Here is a 23,642-nt window from a genome sequence, read left to right on the forward strand (position 1 = left end):
ACTTGGCTGCTAATAAGCTGGGCCTGCTTGGCTTGTGTTTCTGCTCTTCGTCACCTATCAAACCTGCTTCTCCCTGTGTATTTACCTGCTGTGGATATTGGAAGTGCTTTTAAAACTCTTTTGGCCGCGTGTAATAAATGGAGTGCCTCTCTTGACTTTGGGTTCAGCATAGCGCGTCATTATTGATTCACACATGGATAAACATTTCCTCCTGACAGCTACCTAGGGCGGCACTCATCAAGCAGTCTTCCCTCTAACTACTGTGTGCAGGACTCAATAAGCCCTATAATTACTTTGATTCACCAATCATGGTGAGATTAATTAGCCCCTGTGTTTTAATTAGCAAAGTGATTGGCTGCATTCAAGGAATTTGTTTAGTCTTTTGTATTGAGGCAGGAAGTGTTAAGTTGCATTTCTTTTTTTTTTCTCCTCCTCCTATTTGAAGCAGTTCCCCAGAGACGAACAGGGCCTTTGTTTTTCCATTGAAAGTGGCTCAGTGGGGCAAAAGTTTCTTCCAACCTGTTTAGTTCTATAGGTGCATGGGAAGAACTCTTGCACTTGCAGAGTCATGTCTCACCTCTTGCCCTTTCTGAAGTGATGGAGGATATGATGTAACTGGTAGATTACATTTGATTCTTGCCTTAAAAACAGTGTAAAGACATAATTGCTGCTCATGAAAGTGGATTGTACTTGCCTAAACCTGCTTATTGCTCAGGTCAAATTAATGTTTTGATCATAACATACTAACCCTTTTGTAAGTAGAATGCATTTATAACCATTGTGCTGCCCATGGATTTCAGAGTGATAAAATCTAGGACCGTTGCCATAACAATTAACGATTCAAACAAAATAGTTAGTTATTTTGAGCTTAAATATCCAATATTTGTCTGCATATATGACTGATAACTGATATCTGATGATTAGTCCATCTACATCTACTACAATTTATGTTAAGTTATAATAAAGTTAAATAGTAATGTTTACTGTGGGTCATACCTGGATGACGGAGTAACGTCATCCAGGTATGCAGTAACAAAATGTATTTATCTGAGATATGAAATCATTTGGTTTATGACTGTGCAAACATTCAGACATATTTGATCCCATTACATTAACCTGTTCAAAAAGACAGATCTGATGTTTGCACTGAGGACAGATACAGGCAGAGCAGAAAAAAACATCAGTTTTAAATATCAGCAAAATTTTCAATATTGGACCGATGCCAGTATCTGAGTAAACCCTCTGATAACACCAATAACTCATTCCTAAAAAAATATGACATCATTTGAATGGGCAAGTTCTCAAGATATCGCCTCTAACCAGGAAGCTGAAACACACGAATCGAGTGGCCGGTGGTTGCTCTCCCATTACATGCTTTATATCTTCCTTATACAAAGTTGTCTTGGTTTACTATTGTGTGCGCCGGTTCACCTCGCTCTCCTCACTCACACACACATCACACACCCATGGGGGGGGGTGGCGACTCGGCTCCTGTCCCGAGCAGACGGATCAATGGCGTTAGGACTCAGTGGCAGTGTAATGTGTTTGTTTACGTGAGTTCAGAAAGCCTGTCTCCTCTCAAGCAGCAGCCAGACAGACACAGCCCCCAACCTCCAGCACCACCTCCCCGAGCACTGGCTTTTTCATAATTGATCAGGAGGGCGGCTGTGCATCCCAAGGGGTTAAGACATGGCAACTTTTTTTTTTCTTCCTCTTCCTCATTTTCTCTCTCTCTCCCCCTGTCTTCTCTTCTTGTTTGCTCAGGATCTCAATGTACTAGTTCAAACATTGTTCCCACCAGCTGGCAGAGCGGCGCCATATGCACGCCCTGTCAGGCAGCTGTTGTCATGGATACTGGCAAGCACAGGAAAATAAAATGAACCCTGATTCCTGAAGAAGTGTCACTCTCCTCCTCACTATTTTCCTGCCTCTCCTTCTTGACGTCCCCTGCTTTTTTTTCCTCTGTGTGAAGTTGTTGTCTGTTGTGTTGTGTTTGGCTCCCACTTGATGCTCGTGGGCCCAGAGAAGGCGCGTGGCAGCGGTAGTAGCAGCAGCTGTGCACAATGTTCTTTCTGCCAGCCCCTTTCATCCGTCTGTACTTGAAGACTCGGAGAAGGCTGCTCACCCAGATGCCACTGTTACCTGTGAAGAGACAGCACCTCGCTTGTCACAAACAGATTCAGAAGGGACGGGTGTATAGTCCTACCATAGAGAATTCTAGTTTTAAAGGTGCACAGCGTAACTTCATCCATTCTAGTTGAGGGCCCTTTACCTGCTTGTCTATTTAAAAATGTCGTAACTTTTCTAGCAGAGGGTCCTTTACCTGCTTTTCTATTTAAAAATGTTATTACTTTGCCTTGAACTTTCATGAGTAGGGCACTGAAATTTACTGGTGTTTTAATTGCCAAAAAATAGCTTGGAAAAGAATGTATTCTTACTCTAAGCAAGCCTGCCTCTCCACAGATCTGAGCTGTAACTTGACCTGGTGGCATCATCTACATGTCACCATGGAGGTATATCCATTTTATAGGGGTGACGAAAAAGATTTAATTAAAAGGGTCGCGATTCTATGTCTTTAAGATTCTGCGGTACTTGTAATTAGTTTTGCTCCGTGGTTCACCTTAGTGTTGTTGTTAGTAGTGAAGGAATGCTAATGCACTAACTACAGCCACAACTTGTGAGTTACTCAGTGCCCCATTCATCATAAGTAGGCTATAAAATTTATTAGAAAATATTGTCAGTCTAAATGTCTGAAAAGGCTTTAACATTAAACAGGTTATTGACTTTGCATTCTTTTTGGCTGTTTTCTACCATCCTTTTCTGTATCTATCACTCGTCAGCACTGCTCATAAGCACTCTTAATGCATAGTGTAAAAGCGGTGCTGCTGGTTAATTCACTCTAAATGTAATCTGATGTTGATTTTGTCAACTTTAATTACAGCTCCCAGGGACACTTCACATGGTGCTGCCTCTACTTCAAATTGATATTATGAATATGCAAATGTGGCAGTAATTTGCAGGGAGAAGTGGGTATTTCAGTTGAGCACACACTAGACAGGTCAATTCTAGTGATGCTGATGCCTCCTTTTTTCAGTCAACCCTCCCTCCTCCGCGCTCTTCTTCAGGGCGCACTAGACAAACTGTATTTATGCTTGATCACAGGACTGTGAATTGTTACTAAAACATATTTTCAGCATACTGTTAACCATGTCAGAATCTGTTTGAGCAAATAACTGGGGAATTTTGACTCGGTTTTACACACAGAGGAGTGTATTGTCCATAGGAATTTGAATTATCCTCGCTGTCGTCTTTGAGAATTGTAATAGTTTATTTTTACTGCCTCTTTTACACCTTCCCATCTTCGCTTACTCTCTTTTTCTTACCATCTTTTGTCTTGTGTTCTTTTCTTCGCAGGCCCTACAAGCAGCGAGGCAATTACTCTTGCAGCAGCCAGGCAGTGGCCTGAAATCTCCAAAGAGCCAGGACAAGCAGCGTCCACTGCAGGTAAAGCAGCTCCCCGTCTAATCTTTTAAGTCCATCCATAATACATGCCTCTCCGAAAAGAACATTTCCTCTGCTCCACAAGTGTGTTTGATTTACCAGCGCAATCCTCGGACCTGTCATTGGAATCCGAAAGCTGTACGAGCCGGTCCCTGGAAAGCTAAGCGTCACATAGACACAAAGAAAACACAAGTTTTATTAAAGGCCACCGTCATTTCTGGTATTATTTCCCCTCCTGTCTCTTGATGCTCACTTATCTTTCGAAATGGACAATTACTCTCCCAAGCAGATCTAAAATCCATATGATAGACTGACAAATGAGGGGACATCTTTAATCTGTGCATGTATAACATTGTTGACAAGGAGAGTTATTATATGAAAGGCATGTCAGGCTGAGTAGTAGCTCACACAGACAGCTAATTTTAACTGCCTGTCATCCACTCTGCAACGCTAATTTACCTTATTGATTCGTAAAGCTGTCTATTTCTGTTGTCAGTGATTTGGAAAAGGTCACACTTGTACACAGGCACACAGCGGCCCTGCACTCTCACATCTGTATTATCACATTGCACATATGCCACCTGCATTACCGTGTCTTTATGGTGTTAAGCTTCACTCCGCACTGTCAAATCACACTTTTTAGTCAACAACACTTTCATCACTGATTATATAAAGCACCTCGTCATATGCCCTCTGTTTTTTTTATTAGTGCTTGTATTTTTAGCTTTTTGAAATGGAAGTGTGTGAGTTTGTGGCCTCCTTTTGCCTAATGCGTATTATCAAGGAGAAATGCTTTAGCTCATTAGGGGCTCTGTGCATTTCATTAATGACAGGGAAATTGGCGTTAACCTCACCCGTTGATATTTTCGCAGAGTCTAACAATGGCAACACCTCCAATTGAAGTCGCACCCCTGTGTACCTAATTACGCACTGGCAAAGCGATAAGAGCGCCATGCCTTTAAATAATTCACCTCATCATAAGCATTGTTATCATATTTGTACACCACTGTGGCAAGATGATGAGCATTTTATGAAGTAGTTTTATTTATTAGGTTTTTGTAGCTCCTGAAGTTGTTGTACAAATATATACATGTAGCATAGGTTTAGGTTGACTGTGCTTCTTGTGTTTAGTGAATAGATACAAACACCTGGTTTACAAATGCCTCCATCGCTTTCAATACACACATGGCAGAAAGAACAATATTGAAAGAGAACAGTGTGGCCGTCATCCCATGTCCAAGCCCCTTCCTCTAATAACAGCGGTCCATGGTAAATATTAGATATTTACATTTGCTTACCCCTTCCTTGCCTGATATGAATCAACACGAATAGGAGGGCTGCTAACTGGGTTGTCCTCGTCTTCGGGTAATCCATCTGTTGAGCCAGCCTTTATTAACATGTCCCCTTTTTGTCCCTAAAAGTCCTTATACAAAAGGTGGGCAATAAGGCAAAAAACATTACATCATTATTTTCTTGGAGCCAGATTAGGATTTTGTTTTTATCACAATTCACACTTCATAGTGATTGACTAAAGTGTCTGGGTAGATAGCTGCATTAAGTAGAGAAATAGTGACTTACGATATGCCGATATGATCAAGATAGCAGATTGTCAGGGATCAGATCACGATTTGACTTTCATCACCATACTGCCTAAACCTACTTATACGGAATGTCACCAAAAACTCTGCTGCTGTATGATCAGGACAGTTATAGTGGCTCTTTTAATCCACTCATTTTTTAAGAGCATTTTATCAACAGTAGCCATTTTTATTATTAGTATTCTTTTGCACCTCAGACCAGAGTTTTTATCATGCCCGTAGGGAGGTTACCATGTAAATCTGCTTTATTTACTGAGATTATCGGGCCACAGTGGTTGCTGTACTCCAGTATTTTATTAGCTCTAAGGCTTGATGAGTCAATAGCAATCTAGTTACATGTTTTCCACAAGCTGAATCAAGCGGATTGATCCCCTTGTACGATTAGCACAGTAGAAAGGATTAATATTACCATGACATCCTGCTTATGGCACAGATACTGATAAATCCTCTGCCAGTCTTTTTTCCTCTTGTTCCCCATCTTCGGTATTTAAGAGCGGGGAAATGATCCATAGATCATGGCATGTAAATTATTTAGTACACAAGCATCTAAGTGCCTCAGCTTGCAGTTTTAATTACGCGTATTAGCAGCTAAAGGCTCTCGGCTGACTAATTCCATCCGCTCGCTCATCGCTGCTACTCAGGAGTTGATGATGCGGAGGCAGGCATGCTAAAAAACAGAGGCACAAACACGCAAACACACACAGACTGCTTCTTCACATTTGCGTAATGTGACAGGTCTATTATTACACAGTAAGCCCACGGGAGCACTCAATAAACACCTATTTCTCCCTGTAAATCCCTGCGCCTGTGCCATGCTGCAGACACGGCTCTCCCAAGGCACACAACAGCCTCGGTGAGCTGCTCTCTCTCCCCTTGTCTACCTCTTCTCTGTGGCAATATCCCCCTCTGAAAAGCATTTATACACTGACATTTGGAATACAAATAAAGAAACGCGGACAAGGAGAGGCAGACAGGATTACAGAGGCCTTTGAATGTGACAGTTGTTTCATTTGTGCACACACATACATACATAATGCAACCGAGCTGTAGCCTATTCTATATATGCTCATGCACAAACACCAAGTCCCAAAGTAAAAGTTTTATATTTGACATGTGTTGAATTGCTTAATATAAAGTATATATAGGTCTGTGTCAGGCAGATTTTCATTACAGAGATTGTGCCTATATTTTTATGGACTTCAAATTATTTCTTGCTCCAAAAAAGTATTCTAAATGTTGTCGTAAAGGTTGTTTTAAACTGTTTTGTTTCAGTATAATTACAAATGCTTTTAACTCATATGGTTACCCAGGGGGCTGCAGTTAACGATCTAAATATTTTAGTAGTTGACTAGTCAGCTTTTTTATATATATATATATATATATATATATATATATATATAATTTTATTTTTTATTAGTCGACAGTTACTGTAGACTGAAATTTATAAATACATTTTTAATCAAACAAAGGATGAAATATAGTGACTGAATATATAGAATATTCACAAGTGTATTTTTGATTAAAATCAAAAATTGTTTATTTTTTACCATTTTGATTTAATAATTTCACTGTCTTTGTTATAACATTTTTTGGCATGTCTTTTAGAGTCTGTAGAGTCCAGATAACGGTTATGATTATCAGGATACGATTACAATTATTTTAATAGTTTACAAGTCACGATTATTCCAATTAATTGTTACAGACTTAGTTACTTAAATAAGATTGGTGGAATGCTTCAGCTTATCGGTCTATATCTTCTTAAGGTTGACTGATTCATGTTAGATTTTAAGACCACACTTCCTGCCTCCTGACGTGTTACCCTGCGGCTCTCATTGTGTGTCACTGCATACACATAAAACAGCCTGTGACCTCTGACCCCAGCTCGGAGCATGTCAAACGGGGGTCCTGACAATGTGATGTCACACCCAGATCCACCTCTGGGTAGTTAAATCTTAGCCCTTCCAAACTTGAATGCAAGTGTAGCAACTCCTACCACTGCCCTCTTCACACTGTCAAGCTGTGACCATTAAACACTCTCCCATCTGTCCAGGTTTAGTAAGAATGAAAACATTTGAATGGAGAAGAATGGTGTTGATTTTGTTCTTTCACCATACAAGAAACAGACTCATCTTTTTTCCCTCACATTGATTTATCCCAATTTCAATATTAATTTCCTGAGTTTAAGCTATATACATTTTTTAGTCATTGCAATTTGACACAACACATTTCGTCGTCCAAAAACTGAACTCTGATCCAAAGCACATGGTTTTACTGAAAAAAAGACCCAAGCATATGATTGACAATTAGAAATTACTAAATCTATTTATAAAAATGTGACAAACAACTGTTCTCACATTCATTTTCAAGTCTAAGTCTTTATGCTGTGGAGTAAAGCCAGCTATGTCTAGTAAGAAGATCCAGGAGCAGGATAACCACTCTTAAAACCATATTGAACCGATCATGTTGGAATTTTGGTCATTTTTATCCCTTTTTGTAAAGACTTTGTTGAAACAGTTTTTGAGCACTGGCCCATCTTTTGAATCGTCTCAATTTTAAAGGTCAGGTCCACATTTTCTGAGCCAAGACCATCTCTTGTGACACTCATCTGTGTATTGGCACAGGCTGAAAAGGGCTCCAAGTGTAGGTTAGCTGATTACTAAGCACATGCTAAACCAAGCATCTTCACATTTACATTTAGGAATATATTTTACCAGTGCATCCCCTCGGGTTTCATCTGGAAATAGGAAATAAAAATCACAACAGAAGGCAAAAATAGTATTATGTTATTCATGAGAAAACTTGTGTTGATTCAAGGAGACCAAAAGAAAAAAAAAAGTCAGCACATTTAAGTCAAACACCCTCAGTTACTGCTTTTGTAACCAGAAAACAAGATTTTTATTTTATTTTTTATTTTTTGCTTCCCATCTTGCCTCCTCTTTTTTCACTTGCATTTACAACACCTACAGGACAAGATTGCTAAATTGCGAGGACAGAGCAGGTTCATCATTGTGATGCAAAAGAAGTTGAAATGCAACCCCAAGGCGAGGTAGCTGAGTTTGGGGGATCAAGAGGAAGTGAGAAGGAGGGAGGGATATGAAGAAAAAAACTAGCACAGACCTTTGATGTAGCAGCAACAAATTTACCTTGTGACAGAAGATACATGGCTGCAATAAACGAGTTATACCAGGCCTTACACATGCAATCAGATGATTCTGGCCAGGGTGTTAATTGGATCCTAACCGGCAGATCTGATACGGCTGGGCCCCGGTGGTGAAGGGGAAAGCCTTTCCAAGTGATGAACTATAATTCACTGAGCTGCTTGAAGCACTTGTAATTTACTGTGTGTCACTGATGAAGAGGCTGATCCAGTGGAGGCCATATTACCTGCAACATCAGAGGAACGTGAACTATCCCCTCCATAAGCCCCCACCTTAACACACACTTCTACAACTTGTGCAGTTTCTCTCTACTACTGCATCACATCTTTTACCTACCATCCACCAGTTTACTATGAAAATGTGCAACGTAGGTTAATAAATTTATTTGGACTGTGTTCATACTTCCTCATTTAGTCCCGCTTTAACCCTAAAGTCCTAATATGGACTTGGTTTGGCTCTGTTCTAGTACTGGTTTAAGTTAATTTCTTGATTTAGTTCCAATTCGGAACCAATCTAGGTGAATAAATGAGCAAATGATCTTAAAGTGTCAGAATTCGACCCAAGACTGTCAGAAATTGTTTATCATGTAATGCTGTTTGTTTATGTAAAAAAGATCTCCACATTCTTCTATATGTCTACCACATTTTGAGAACCATTTATAATAGATATGATAAAAATTACAGTTACTACGATGGTAACAATACTACCACTGATTATAGTCGTACAAAGGTCCCAAGAATCTTCATCAGTGCCAGCTACATGTTAGTTAGAAGCTATATGGAAATTGTACTACGCCCATCTCAATCTCTTTAGGTTTTTCATTACTGCCTTGCACATGATGGTTCTTTATGTTATGATAAATTACACATCCCCATGCACTGCTATGAAAATTGATTTAGGAAAACATCCAGTAATCTACTTAGCTTCAGTCCTGACAATCTTGGGTATTGATCTGCCTAAGCTGAGTACACGCCTTCACTTGCGGGAGTGTGGCTTAACATATGTTCTGGTGATTTTACATATATGAACATTGTCCGGTGGTGTTGGGGGGGCATGCATCAATAATAACCTAGCTGCATTTGGCAGTAATTGGTTAGTAAATGAACAGAGTCAAATGTAAAGAGGCTGTAGAGGTCAAAAGTGCTGTAGCCGTGAAGGGGGATGAGTTTGGTCCCTTCACCCTTGGGACACTTTAGTGATTGAGAAAGCATCAGGAGGCTGCAGGCGTTATTGCGGGCAAGATTATTAAAAATTTACAGCAACTTGAGTGTCATTCATTTTACTCTATGTGTAATGCCTATGGATTTCTGAAAGACGTTGATTGATTCTTTTATGTCAGTATTTAAATAGCAAAGTCAATACCAACACAATTACAACAAGTGCATCTGTATAAAAACTATACTAACTTTCTGTTCTAATTATTTTAATTCTAATACCTATAGATGATTTAATTGTTTTCATACTACACCTCAGTTAAGACCTGTATTTCACTTTGGCATTATGGGTCATGTGAATTACTATTGGGACAAGCCTACAATTCCGTGCAGTTCAAAGACTAAAGCTGGGACTAGACCAGGACCAAACCAGGACTAAACTGGGCTCAAACCAGGAAGCGAGTGTGAATGTACTTGGTTTAGTCCTAGTTTAGTCCAATTTTGAAATTGTGTTTCAAGCGCATCCTTGGTCTGAAGAAAAACAAAAATTATGAACAAAGATAAATTATATTAGTAATAAAAAAGAAAGAAAAAAACAAACTTATATGTATGAGAAATATATGCAGTGTGGTGGGCTGGGAAATTGCCGTGCATATTCAATGTTGTGTTGTATCATACTTTGTGGAAGAAGTAGATTTCTATTGGTGACTGTAACTTGCTATATGGTTGTATTTTGTATTTATGCCAGAACTAGCGCTAACTAGGGCCTGTTTGACAGATTTGCCTGGAGGAGATAGTACCTGAGCGTTTGAGTAAAAAACTTGACCTTTGGCGAGCCATTGGAGAGGCTGATTACAGGCTGCGGGTGTCACATGAGTGCTGTAATGATCTGCTTGTTCTGGTGTGGGCCTCAGCAATGTTTTCACATCAGGAGCCAATTTAAAGGTCCTTTGTTTTGCTCTCCAACTTCAGGGGCAAACCACAAGGCCTACAAGTTCAACCGCACTGCCCATCATTCTTGTACATAATAGTCAGGGTATAAACAGATCACATATAGTTTACTAAGAATAGAAAGTCATGATCTCCAATGATCTTAACCAAGCAGATAAACAAGTATGTGTTCTTATTGAAAATTGAAAATAAGGACTTAAGAGTCCCTGTTGCATTATTAAAATCTCCAGCTTTCACATCACCAGAAGCTAATTTCAAATTTTCTAATAAACGAGTTCCAGTCCAGCCATATTAGTAATAAATTAATTTGGATTAGGAACAAACAAGCGCTCTATTGGGTATCATGGCGTCTCCTCCACCACTATTCGTGGCATGTGCATGTTTACGGCACTGCCATCATCTTGTAAATGCTCATTAATTTCAACCCTTCATGGCAAAATCATTTCTAGGAGAAGCAATTCAGCCTCCTGTTCCTTTCAATTCAGCGCTCACGTCAATCAAGTTCTCCTGCACTATCCCGCAGAATGGAGGTGTTATATTCCTGCAATTATCATGTCATATACTCGAAAATGTAAATGAACGTGTGTGTAAAATTAAATTTATGGGTTGTCAGTGAAGAATAAGAACCAGGAGAGCAATTACTTATCTGCTTTCATCTCGGAGCCTCTGATACGTCAAGCAGAAAAAGCATTCAGTTAAACGCTGGAATTAGCATTGTACTGCACTTCACAATGAACGTGGGCCAGTGGCTTTTTGCACTCCTCTTTCTTCATCCTGCCTTCTCCCACTCCTTCCCTCAACCTCTTTTTGTTTGGAAATCCAGCGAAATGAAGATGATTACTTGCCATTACCTCCACATGCTAATACAACAGTAAAAGCAGTTTTGTTTTGTTTACCTTTTTTTGTTTTTTGCTTCTTTTGTTATTTTTCATATGTGGTCGGTGTCTTGCATTATTCATTCGCAGGTGTTTCATTTAGTTTCACCATTTAACAAAGAAAGCGTTTGAAGTTGCATGTGAAATGTATGTTTAATGCCACTGAATGTATTCATGAGCATTTGTGTTAAAACTAGCATACGTCTGGTCTGCATCTCTGCGTAAGCCCAAATATCTCTAAGCCGGCATCCAATTAATACCCTTAATGAGTGCATCTCATGTTGTTTCTCAGCTGCATTGGACCCATTGTCACAGTGTCCCACACAAAACCAGGAGTGACTGCAGGGGTAATTACTTACCTTGCAAATGTACCTTTAAGGGTTAATAACATTGAAGGTGTAAGCACCACATTTGCATAATTACACACAGACTGTTTAATTTGCAACTTTTGACGGCTTTTGTTCAGCGCCTAGCTTATTGTGAACGCATTTCCTTTTGCACTCTTTGCATTGAGGGTCCGGAGAAGAAAAGAGATGTACCACAACATCTTCCTCCTCCTCCTCCTCTTCCTCCTCTACCTTCGATGGAGTCCCTTCTCTCTAAGACCCTAATGAACAATGGAGGCAGGATTTGTTTGAATATGAATATGAATGTGCAGCAGGGCCGGCTGGAAGTTGACCTTCAGCTGTGATTTTCAGTTCATCAGGATTAGTCAAGGCGGGCGATCAGGAGCCACTAATGCATAATGACTTCTAAAATGAAAAATGTGTAGTGACCATGCAAATGTCTCGGCTAATCAAAGAGGGGGGAGAACCTGGGGTAGGTGGGGGGGTCGGCGTCGAGGAGAGGAGAGCTAAACAAGGACGTGTCAAGGCCTGACAGAGAGCGCAGAGAAAGGAGGGAGGAGGCGGACACACATGCATGGAAAGTAATCAAGGCAGCTTGATTAGCCGCCGATGAGGACAGGGATGTCTTATTGGCCCCTTGACACACCATAAAGGCTAGCTACTGTCATGCTAGCTCCACAGCAAACACCAGCACAATTAGCGTCACTGAAGGTGCTACTACAGGTTGATATTTTAATTATCTTTGGAGAGCGGTGTGACCACTACTTTGCACTACGCTAAATTTAGAAATATGTTACATCAATGTGCGCTAGCTGCATTTGAGTTCATTTACGTTTCTTTATTAAGGTGAACAATAATTGCTTGTGGATTTAGTAAAAACAGGTAGTTCATAACCTAATCACATGTGTATAAAAGCATGCATTCATATTTGATCAACCAGTCTATATTTTATAAACATATGATCCATTTTGCTTCATGTTCTGCCCTAGTTTGCAGGTAATGAGTGACACGGGATGTACCCCAGCCTCACAGCCATGGCCGACCCCACCACGCTGATTGTGCCCGCCACTTGTCCACTTCATCAGCGTACTTTTAATCAACTTTAGACTTTTGCATTTTCACGCTGTTCTGCCGTAGTGGCACTGATAGGCGCGCCGAAGTGGGGGAGTTCAAGGGTCCTGCTAATTAAGGTCTACATCTATTTAAATCCCGTACTGTTCCCAGCGGGACACAGGAAGGAAAATAAGGCGAGGAACACAAAGGCACAGCACCCATCTGTCCTTCAGCATCTCCTCCAGGCTGCCAAGCGTCACGACCATAGGAGGCCCGCTCTCCCCAACGCCACTCACCAATTATTACACTCCCAATAGAACCATGCCACTAGGCTTGACATATACCTCTTATGCTCCATTTTACGACTTTCTCCTTTCTTAACCCTTTCTTTTATATTTCCTTTACAGCGAATGCGTTTGGTTCTTGACATTTAATTTAATAATTTCAGATGGTGAGAAGGGGCCTATCTACCTTTTACCTTTAGTTTAGTAGAGATTGGAAACTCCAGGGCTGAAATGATCCAAATGATTCTAGTGAAGGTGTATGGAGATTAAACTTCAGTTTAAATAACTGAATTAGCAGATCAGACAAATATTGCAAATATATGGTCCCAATCTTCCCAAAACTTGCACAATTAGCAAGATCAGTCTAGATCAGAGGTCACCAACCGTTTTGAAGTTGAGAGCTACTTCATGGGTACTAAGTTATACGAAGGACTACCAGTTTGAGACACCCTTCTGAAATAACACATTTGCTCAGTTTGCCTTTAGTTCTACATTATTAATAATGATTGATAATCATCTATGTGAAGACACTGATCACGTTAATGATATCTCACAATCATCAACAGTGACAGCAAGGTGGGAAACAGATATCAACATTCAGCACATTAACTTTATTAATCTTAGTAACTGTTAAATTTTCAGATGATCACTTATCAAAGTGTGCCATTTTCACCAGCCATAGACAAACTTTTAAAAAGCATAAACTAGGTTGCACCATGTTTCAAAAAGTTATCAATTATGTAATGTTAAAGAAAAATCAACTTACATATTTTTAAATAATTCTTGTTTGCTTTTTGTGACGTTTTTGCCGGTCTTGTGAAAAAAAGACTGTTGCTTACTCAAAGCTGCCTTTAGCTCAGGGCTTTTTCTGCCCGTAGTGCACGTCCTGGTGGGTAGTTAGCGTGGAGCTTTTGTGACACATAGTGAAGTCCCTCCACATTGTGCCGCTTTGCCATTGCCACAGTCACCCCGCAGATGAGACACAGGTAGATTTCTTTTACAGTCATAAAGTTTGTTGTGAAAGTGATCATTTTTCTGCCATGTTGTTGGGGTAAGAAACTGTATCTTCACAGCGCTCACGAGCTGAGCACTGGTTTTGTCATGCGCACAAATTTTAACCTTTGAACTGAGTAGGTCAGAGTTCACCTTAACTTATCTAAACTTAATGTATAATGAACATATTTTTAAGATATTGTCGTTTTTAAATCTATATAAATGCAAGGATGATTAAAAAAAAGAACAACATAATAAAATTACATTTTAGATTCAGCTCATTAGTAAGTAACCGGCCTGCAGGCAACTCATGTGGTTCTTGGGGGCAACCTGGTGCCCGCGGGCACTGTGTTGGTGACCTCTGGTCTAGATGAAACAGAGCTCAATATGTGAAGATGGGTCCCTAAGCACTGTCAATGGGTGGATAGGATGGGTTAAAAGATGGGTCAGTTACCCTCAGAAGGAATTCATAATTAAGTATAGGTTATGTTAAGCATAGATTTTGGTTAGTCCTTTCAAAAACATTGAATCTACCATTGAGGTATAGATGTTATTTAAAACCACCACTTCATGACATCACAAGGTGGAACAGAGTATTTTGAGCTTTGAAGATGTAGACAGACTAATAAAGGGTAAAGGTAAACATGTGAATGAAACAAAACACAACTCCAGGTTTTGATGAGGTAACAACATTATAACATGGCTTAAAGCTCACAGAAGTCCATTTTGTGTAATCTGTGCAGGTGCCAGTGTCGGTGGCCATGATGAGTCCCCAGGTGATCACCCCACAGCAGATGCAGCAGATCCTCCAGCAGCAGGTGCTCTCCCCTCAGCAGCTCCAGGCCCTGCTCCAGCAACAGCAGGCTGTGATGTTACAACAGGTACAAACACTTACACACAAGTATACACGCACAGAGGGCTCAAACAGTGGAGCAGACAATACACACACTATACACCTATACTCTAACCATCTGTATGTGGTAGGCTACAGATGCTCAGTGTTGTGAATGTGACAGCCTGTTTACCCTAAAGTTACAATTCTTGGCAGACATTATTATTTAAATCATCTGCATTTAAACTCTTGCAGTGAAAATTATCAACTATATATACCACAGGGAGGAAAAAAAAAAATAACACAATATTTCTCACTATTCATTTTGATTATGAATATTATCATTTCCTTAGAGTTTTTCACAATTTAGTTTTTTAATTGTACATTTAGTGGCTTTGTGCTGCCTTAAGAGCCTACTAAATCTATGTTTCTTCTGAGAGTCCATATTTCACTGTGTAAATCTGTATGTCACTCACACAGTGGAGGCTGACCAATGAGTTTGAATATAGAGCTGCTTTAAGCAAAAAACAATAATAATAATAAATCAATAAACCACTGAATCACAGTACAGCAATTCTCCAGATTTTGGATTCTCACAGGGTCAGATCAAACTTTAACTATTGCCTTTGTAGAGTGAACTCTAATATCAGTATAAAAGTTGTGCACTTGCATGCTCGACTACAAAATTTGAAAGAACATGGCCACCATTTCTGAAATACATGGAAACATAGCATTAGTATATTCATTTATCATTTATAATATAATTGTGAGAACATTTGTCATTGTCATTTATAAATAAAATAATGCAATAAAAAGTGCTGACATAGATACTACCTACTGCTGACCACCATGTAGCTTACATAGTCAACAGTCATACTACATAGAACTAAAGATGTGAGTCACCCTTGGACATAAAGCGGCCACTCCTCTCCTGCCAGCTCACCACAGCCCTGCGTCCTTGACACGTTTACAGAGAGCAATATGAAAATTGACGTACTTGTTCATGTCACCTCTAATTAACTGTTTCTAGTGTGTCACAGGATCAATTCCCTGACAAGCATCCATCAGGGACCGTAGAGTAGGGCACAACTGGGCTGAACACCACACTGAATGATAGGTGATGGATGATGAAATATTTGGAATCAGCTCCAGAACACACACACACATACACACACACTTGGAGCAGTCTTGTGTCGGAGTTGAAATGCATATCTCATTCAAAGATTTGATTAAGGCAAAGAGAATTGTTTAATTAAGAACGTCAGTCAATCACATTCTTCTTCATTAAGAGATACCAGGCTCGCAACTTGGTTACTGCGCTAACTTGTAATTCTATTAGGATTGTGAAAATTATTGGTAACAAATAAATAAAAAAACAAATTATATTAAAACTAGTTCAAAACACATTGGAATAAGTATCTTTACAGAAAAGGAATCTGATAAAAGGGACCCAGTTAGAACAGTGTCAGAAATTCCTTGATCTAGTAGTATGAAATGATTATGTGTTGAAATTGGGGTCTATTGTCCAAAAAATGTGCTTATTTTATTAGTGTGGTATCAAAATCATTATCAACTATCAAACCTTTTTTTCTTGGTAATGAAGTTAAATTTGAAATCTTTGTATTGTGGAAAAACTGAATTGTGTTGTATTCATATTGCAATTAGGCCTATCACACTAACAAATTTTGAAGTGCAATATATTGTTGAAGTAATTATAGATGATAAATGTCAATACTGAAGCCAAATCATAAAGAAAAATTATCCTCAAAAACTATTGTAAATGCACAGTATTGTTAAAACTAATATGAGTTGCAGCATAGTTAGATTGTATCTATAATGAGTCATAGAAGTTCATAATTCAACTTTCTACTGCTCAAATGTCATTGTAGTACAGAAAAATAATCAACATTTTTCTTCTACTGCAAAGAAAAAGTACCCACGATAAATACTGACCCCCTAAAATATTGTTCCATCTGTTACATATTGAACGATAAGTCAATATAGTAATTATCGTGACAGGCCTAGTTGCAATGAGAAGTGAAAAATGAAGTTGACATGTATTAGTTCATATTGTAGCTTTGAAAATAAGCTTATGAAATAAGAACACGGCCTCTAGCGCTTTTGTGACACACTTGGAAATAATTGGTGCATTATGTTCACACCGTTTGTTAGTTAGACAAATTCACAACAGTTTGTTTACACGTTGCTACGTTGACAGTGTGCTTGTGGTGGTCTCATGTGTGAATGTGTTTGTTTCCTCAGCAACACCTGCAGGAGTTCTATAAGAAACAACAGGAGCAGCTCCATCTGCAGCTCCTCCAGCAGCAGCATCCCGGGAAACAGGCTAAAGAGGTACAGCAAGTCGGCCCCCTGATATTTGTTTATGTGGTATGGAATATAACTTAGAGTTTACTTTGGTTGGACATTTTAAAGCAGAAAATTGTATACTTAAAAACAAATTTAAATACTTAAATATTGACCAAATGGTTGAATAATTAGATTAAATAATTACTGGCTCAGGATAATAATACGCAGTGTAATAGTGCAGTAGAATCATCAATCGAAGTGCAATAGACTCATCAAAACCATCAAAACATTTACAAGACATTACAAACTTTACAATTGTGCTCACTGGTGGGATAGTGGCTCAAGGCGTTACACGTATGTTGTACCATCTTGGCATTGTGGGTTCAATTTCCAGACTCAACCATTTGACAAAGAAAGAAAAATAAAATATGATTATTGCCATGGTTAATGTTTAAGTGTTCAAGTGTCATGCAAAGATTGTGTCATGCACAGTGACAGTCATTGACAGAAAATCAATTCAAAGTTTGTGAAGTTTGTGAATCACAAAGAGTTGCTCAATGCTCTGTTTTGTATTGTCAATTATCATCAATGTATTTCACAATAATTGGGACAAAATACTAAGCCTGTCACGATGACGAATAAATGATAATATTGAAACAAATTTACGTCACTGATACAATAAAAGTAGAATTATTTCTATTCTAAATGTAGGATATGGTTAAAAAACACAAACTACAATAAATAAATAGCTCATTGAAACACTTTGGTAGTTGGTATGTATCTAGAATGAGTCATAGAACTTATTTGTCCAACCTTCTTCAGCTCAAAACTAATCATAGAACAGGAAAAATAACTAAAAGTTCCCAACTAGCACTAAGAAAAAGTACCCAGAAGAAATATAACCATAAATTATTCTTCCATCTTTCATATATTGAACAAGAAGCCGATATAGTATTGATTGTGTCAGCCCGTACAAAATACTGTATGTAACACTGTAGCACTTGTGATCCCATATCTCAAATGTGGAAAGTTGTGCATTTGGCCTCATATTCTGTTTATCTCACAAAAAGACGTAGTTGTAGCTGAAACAACACAGCTATCTGCTCTTTTATGTAAACCATATGCACACCCAGTTACTTATTAAGAGAAAGCCCACTGACAAAGGCCCCTAATGAAGTGTTTCTGTGGGCGGACAAACACACCCAAACAGGGCGCTCCAGCTCAAGTTAGACCACATAAATCACATTGACAGGCAGCCGCTCGACAGACACTGCTCCGTCCCGTTGTCTTCGGCTATCAGAGGACAGGAGACAAGCCTGACAGCCCAAGCTATATTTGCATAGCCGTGTTGGAGCATCACACCTCTCTCGAACCCGGAGCGCCGAGTCCTGGGCTATATCCAGGAAATAATGCACAAGCTCTGGCACTTTAAATTGATCCAAAAAAACAGGTCCTGTCTATCGCTGTCTGTCGCACCTCTCCTCAAGCAGCCCATTATGCTGGCCCTACAGAACGCCGCGTCTGACCTCCCGGCGGCTTTGTTTCTGTTTGGATTTGTGAATAGAGTTTTTCAGGGCCCCCGCCATCAAATATGGAATAGAAATTGCTGCCTTATTTCTCTTGAGGCTGGGTGGAGGGGAGTCTCATCACTACATTATGCAGACTGTTTTCCAGTGAGTGCATCAAGTTTTACACCCCCCCACCCCCCCTTCACTTCAAGATCCTCCTATGATATAAAAACGCGCCTAGTTTGACACGCTGCATGCACATATACATTACAATGCACATACACTAGGCGATAGCTAAGACCGAGATATAGAAAACTCCACTTATAAGATTAAGCAAAAGGAGGAGTGTTATTGCTAAATATAATGCTTAAAATAGCCCAGAGCCAGGACTGTTCTCTTTCTGAAACACACTCTCTTTTTCTTGTTATGACACAGTGGTTAGGTTTGATGTTTTTCATTTTGTTGTTGTTGTTGTTGTTTTGCACAGGGCTTATGCAATAGTCTGTCTGGCCCAGCGATAAACAGCACACTGAGAGGAGCAGAGAGAGGAGAGGGAGGGGAGAGAAGGGAGTGTGTACATATGTGTGTGGTTTAGTCGTTGTGTCTATGCGTTTACATTCATGTGACACTGTAAATCTCTCATCCTACCAGCTCCCTCTGGCCACATAAGCTGTAACAGACCATCAGCGAAGGCGAGACAATTAACTATCATGGGTGGTGTGGAGGGGGGTGGGATGGGGATTATACCAGGGGCTTAGTATCATGCACAATCACGTACACTGACGGCTGGGTATATCGGAGTGTGTGTATGTGACACACAAACAGGAATAGGCAACAGTACTGTGGTACAACCCAAAACAGAACTGAGAGCTCAGAGCAGACAGAGGAGGAGGACGGAGCAAAGGTAGCTCAGGTCAAAGCTGAGTGAGTTCAGATGCTGCAGACTGTCCCTGTCTTCTCCCTCCGCTCACCACTCAGTTGTCTTAGTTGTTAATTTCTGTAATTTCTCTCTCTCCCTCCCTCCCCTCTATCTCCCCTCTGCCTGGTGTCTCTGTAGCAGCAGCAGCAGCAGCAGCAGCTGGCCGCCCAGCAGCTCGTCTTCCAGCAGCAGCTACTGCAGATGCAGCAGCTCCAGCAGCAGCAGCACCTGCTCAACATGCAGCGCCAGGGCCTTCTGTCCCTGCCAGGGCCCGCCCCCGGCCAGGCCGCACTGCCTGGGCAAGCCCTGCCCCCTCCAGGTAAGGCCTGCAGCGCTGGCACCACTAGAGCTGGTCACTCGTACTATTTTTACTCTGTGCATGCTCAGACCATCTCTCAGACGGGGCAAGGGCACAACCAAGGCGATAAAATGCTGTTAATTTTCAAATTGTCATCTCTGCATGTATTGTTTTTTTCACAGTATTTCTTATACACAGAGAATTATCTGTCTATGTTTAGTAGTTGACTAAAACTATAGTTGGTCACTCTTCAACCAGTGATTGGTATTCTGAAGTTATCTGCTCCACTGGCCTGTGTGTCTGTGTGTTAAATGCTAATGCTTTTGTCACTGTCTTTCCTTCTGTTCTTGATGCCAGATTTCCATCTTGCATCTGGACTGATGTTTGTGGTCTTCTTCTTTGCTTGTCTTTGTTTCTATCATCAGTATTCACCTGTGGCCCCTGCCTTATCTGTGCATGTGTCTTTCTGTCTGTCTGCACCTCTCATTGGTATGCTCTGGAGCCACCCACTTTGTCCCTAACTCTCCACATGATCTGTTTTTGCTTTATTCCTTTCTCTTTTTATGATTAGGCTTCATCTTTGTCTAACTCTCTCTCAACTCCGTGTTTGTTGTTTCTATATCTATTCCCTTGCTCCCCAGCCCTCCCTCCCCCCTCCTCTGCTTTCTCTGGGTTGTTGTTGTTTACTGCCTTCAGTGAGAGCAAGAGAGAATAAACACATTATATAAAGGCACTGGGTGAAAAGGAGGCACCATTTTCAGTGCAAAATGACTTCCTAGTTGTAGTTTTGTGAGTAAAATAGTCAAAAAAGATACACATCTAAATCATAGGAACTTTTTTTATTGTAATGAAAGAAGAATAAACTTATGACTAGATTCAGAGATGCACTGACAATTCTATGTCTGCTTCTCTCCCTATGAAGAACTATTACTTCTACTACTACTACGTCTACTACTGCTGCTACTACTACTACTACTACTATACTACTACTACTACTACTACTACTACTACTACTACTACTACTACTACTATTAATATTAATACTACTTTGGAATAATCATTACTAGTTAATTGATATAATAATCACAATCATATTTTGATTATTGTAATTGTTAACTGGACTTCAGACTATAGACAGCAGCAAAATAAAATACCCATTTTCTCATTTTCAACAAAGAAAATCACTTTATTTGTAAATATGTTTTCTTTTCAACTTGTATTATTATATTTCTCAAAGTGCAGTCGAAATAATTGCTTGCTTACCTGCTACACTAATTGGAAAAAAAAAAAAGCTGACTAGTCAACTACCAGAATAATTCTTAGTTGCGCCGCTAGTAAATCTTAACATTTTCTATCTCCTTCTTTCTCTGCCTGTCCAGGCGGCCTAAGTCCTGCAGAGCTGCAGCAGTTGTGGAAAGACGTGACCGGAGGTGGTGGCCACGGCTTGGAGGACAACGGCATCAAACACAGTAACAGCACTGGTCCAGGAGCAGCGGGTGGGCTGGATCTCTCCACCAACAACACCAATACAACTACCTCCTCCAACCCTGCCAAAGCCTCACCTCCCATCACACACCACACCCTCGCCAACGGACAGTCACCCGTCCTCAACCACAGACGAGAGAGGGAGCGAGAACGGGACAGGGAGCGCGAGAGGTAAAGGGACTCAAATATACACAACACAGTATATTACAATCAAAATCGCAATTTGAGTTTACACAGTTACCAAATCGCAAATGTTGCAGTTATTTAGATAGAATTTCCTCATCAAAAAACCTAAATATCTTGTCTTTTATTAGGACAATTTTGTTGAGCCTGTAGTTTAGACCTCTGCTGGTAAAGGAACTCAAATGTACACCAGTGTTTAGGGCTGCACAATTTATCACAATCAAAATCACAATTATCAAATCACAAAGGCTGCAGTTATTTAGATAATAGAATGTCCTCGTCCAATTGTCCAAAGAACAAAATCCTGTCTTTTTACAACAAGCATTCTTGCATTATGTCAGTGGACTCTGAACAGAATCTTACTTCTTAGACATAAATTGTTAATCTAATCACAATCACTATACTTGTCAGAAAAATCACAGCCACTGTTTTAGCTCCCAGAGAAGAGATAAAAGTTTATTTGTGCATTTTACGTGTTCGCACAACTCAAACTTAGCTTGCTGTTATGTTATTTTATTTAGAAAAGCCATACATCTGAGGATAGATTTTTCCATCCCGAGTGTTGTTAAAACTGAGACACTGTTACTTCAGGGAAAATAGAATGTTTTGTTTATTTGCTCAATAGTTTATTAGCATCTTAGTAATATTCAAAAACAAGTCCCCATGGGAGTTTAGGAACACACTTAGCTTGTACACAGATATCAAACAGTAGGCAGACGCACTCTACAACAACAAGCAAGACAAAGTAAGCGCATGTACATTAAGTATTTAGTGCCTCCTCTCTTCTTTTTATCCTCTGTAAATTACCTTCCTTGTTTGGTTGTCATGTAAACAGAATACGTGATGCCCTGAGTGGCGTTTCCGGGATGTTTATGCTCGTGATGGCGTCTTTTATAAACGCAGCCAGCACCAAAACACTGACTGATACATCTGCCTATCTGAGCCATGCATTATTCAAAGGCTTTTTCTGGGCGATATTATAATAAGGACTTTGGGGTAGCGACATGTGTGTCTGCGTAGACGCTCAGTAAAGACCTGCACTGAAGGTGGAAGTGCTGTGTAATTGGTTTAAAGTAGATGCTATCTCTCCACTACGTCGAAAAGGAGGCTTGAAAAAGATATCTTGAGAAGGAGGGAGAGAGAGAGAAAGAGAGAGGTAGAGAAGGAATGAGAGACAGTTTTTAGCAGCGTATGTCCCGGGGGGTTGTGTGGTGTCTTATAATGATCGAACAAGAAGTATTGTCAGGAGCGGTGCTTACTAACATGCCACCAATCGATGTGGGGAAAGCCCCTTTGAAAAACACACTCTGAGCTCTGTCACAGTGTTTACAGATCATACACAACAAATGCCTGTACAACCAGCATACACTACCCAGCTTCATTCACATCCCAGAACGCAGACACTCGCGCACCCGTGCCAAGCCTAAAGGTTAAACTGTCATCTTTAATAGGATGAGCTGTCTAGGCAGGGTCGTAACTTATTTGGGTGCCATTTGAAAAAGCCCCCCCCTCCATCTCTCCCCCCGTCCTCAAAGAACATAAGTTACACACAGTATTAATCTCCTGATGAAAATTATATGGCTGTCTGGGTTTTTAATGTTTACTTGAAAGACTCCACCCCTCCTCCCCATAATGGTTTTACAAGGCGCAAAGGCAGTGAAGGCTTAAGACAGATTCCTTACGCGTTTTGTTAAACTGCTCTTCATAATCTTTTAGTAACCCTGACTATTGAACTACTGAAGTGTTCTGACCTGTTTCTATTGATTTTAAGTGGACACGAGCCTTCTTAAAATATCCAGGAAACCTCATCCATTGTATTTCACTGTATATGTTCCCCTATTAACTATTATATGTCTGTGTTTTTACTATGTCTCCAGTTCACTACATGAAGAAAATGGAGGAACCCACCCTCTTTACGGTCATGGTGTGTGTAAATGGCCCGGCTGTGAAAGCATCTGTGAGGACTTTGGACAGTTTTTGAAGTAAGTGGATGTTTCAGTTCACCATAAATTCAATCTATACTACATTTTATGGGTGGACTCTAAGAATACAAGGGAATACACGGACTCACAAGGAAGTGGACTATTTCTTACACAGATATATTGAAGATGTTTTTCCTGTGTACAACTTATGGCAAATTACAATGCAAATTAATGTCGATTATGTGGTAACCCCTGGAAGGTAATAGCCAAATAA

General features: G+C 40.0%; 1 protein-coding gene across 5 annotated transcripts in view; it reads left to right on the forward strand.

The window, feature by feature from the left end:
• foxp2 (forkhead box P2) overlaps window positions 1-23,642 on the forward strand; it is a 115,289-nt gene that overhangs the window by 64,787 nt on the left and 26,860 nt on the right. For all 5 annotated transcript variants that reach the window (XM_033989397.2, XM_033989399.2, XM_033989400.2 and 2 more), the window contains 6 exons: window positions 3,415-3,504; window positions 14,658-14,795; window positions 17,009-17,098; window positions 19,619-19,799; window positions 21,158-21,434; window positions 23,324-23,428. In XM_033989397.2, coding sequence (XP_033845288.1) covers window positions 3,415-3,504; window positions 14,658-14,795; window positions 17,009-17,098; window positions 19,619-19,799; window positions 21,158-21,434; window positions 23,324-23,428 — 881 coding nt within the window. The remainder of the gene's footprint in view (window positions 1-3,414; window positions 3,505-14,657; window positions 14,796-17,008; window positions 17,099-19,618; window positions 19,800-21,157; window positions 21,435-23,323; window positions 23,429-23,642) is intronic.

The sequence above is a fragment of the Periophthalmus magnuspinnatus genome, chromosome 23 (assembly GCF_009829125.3).
Source record: "Periophthalmus magnuspinnatus isolate fPerMag1 chromosome 23, fPerMag1.2.pri, whole genome shotgun sequence".
Classification (NCBI taxonomy): Eukaryota; Metazoa; Chordata; class Actinopteri; order Gobiiformes; family Gobiidae; genus Periophthalmus; species Periophthalmus magnuspinnatus.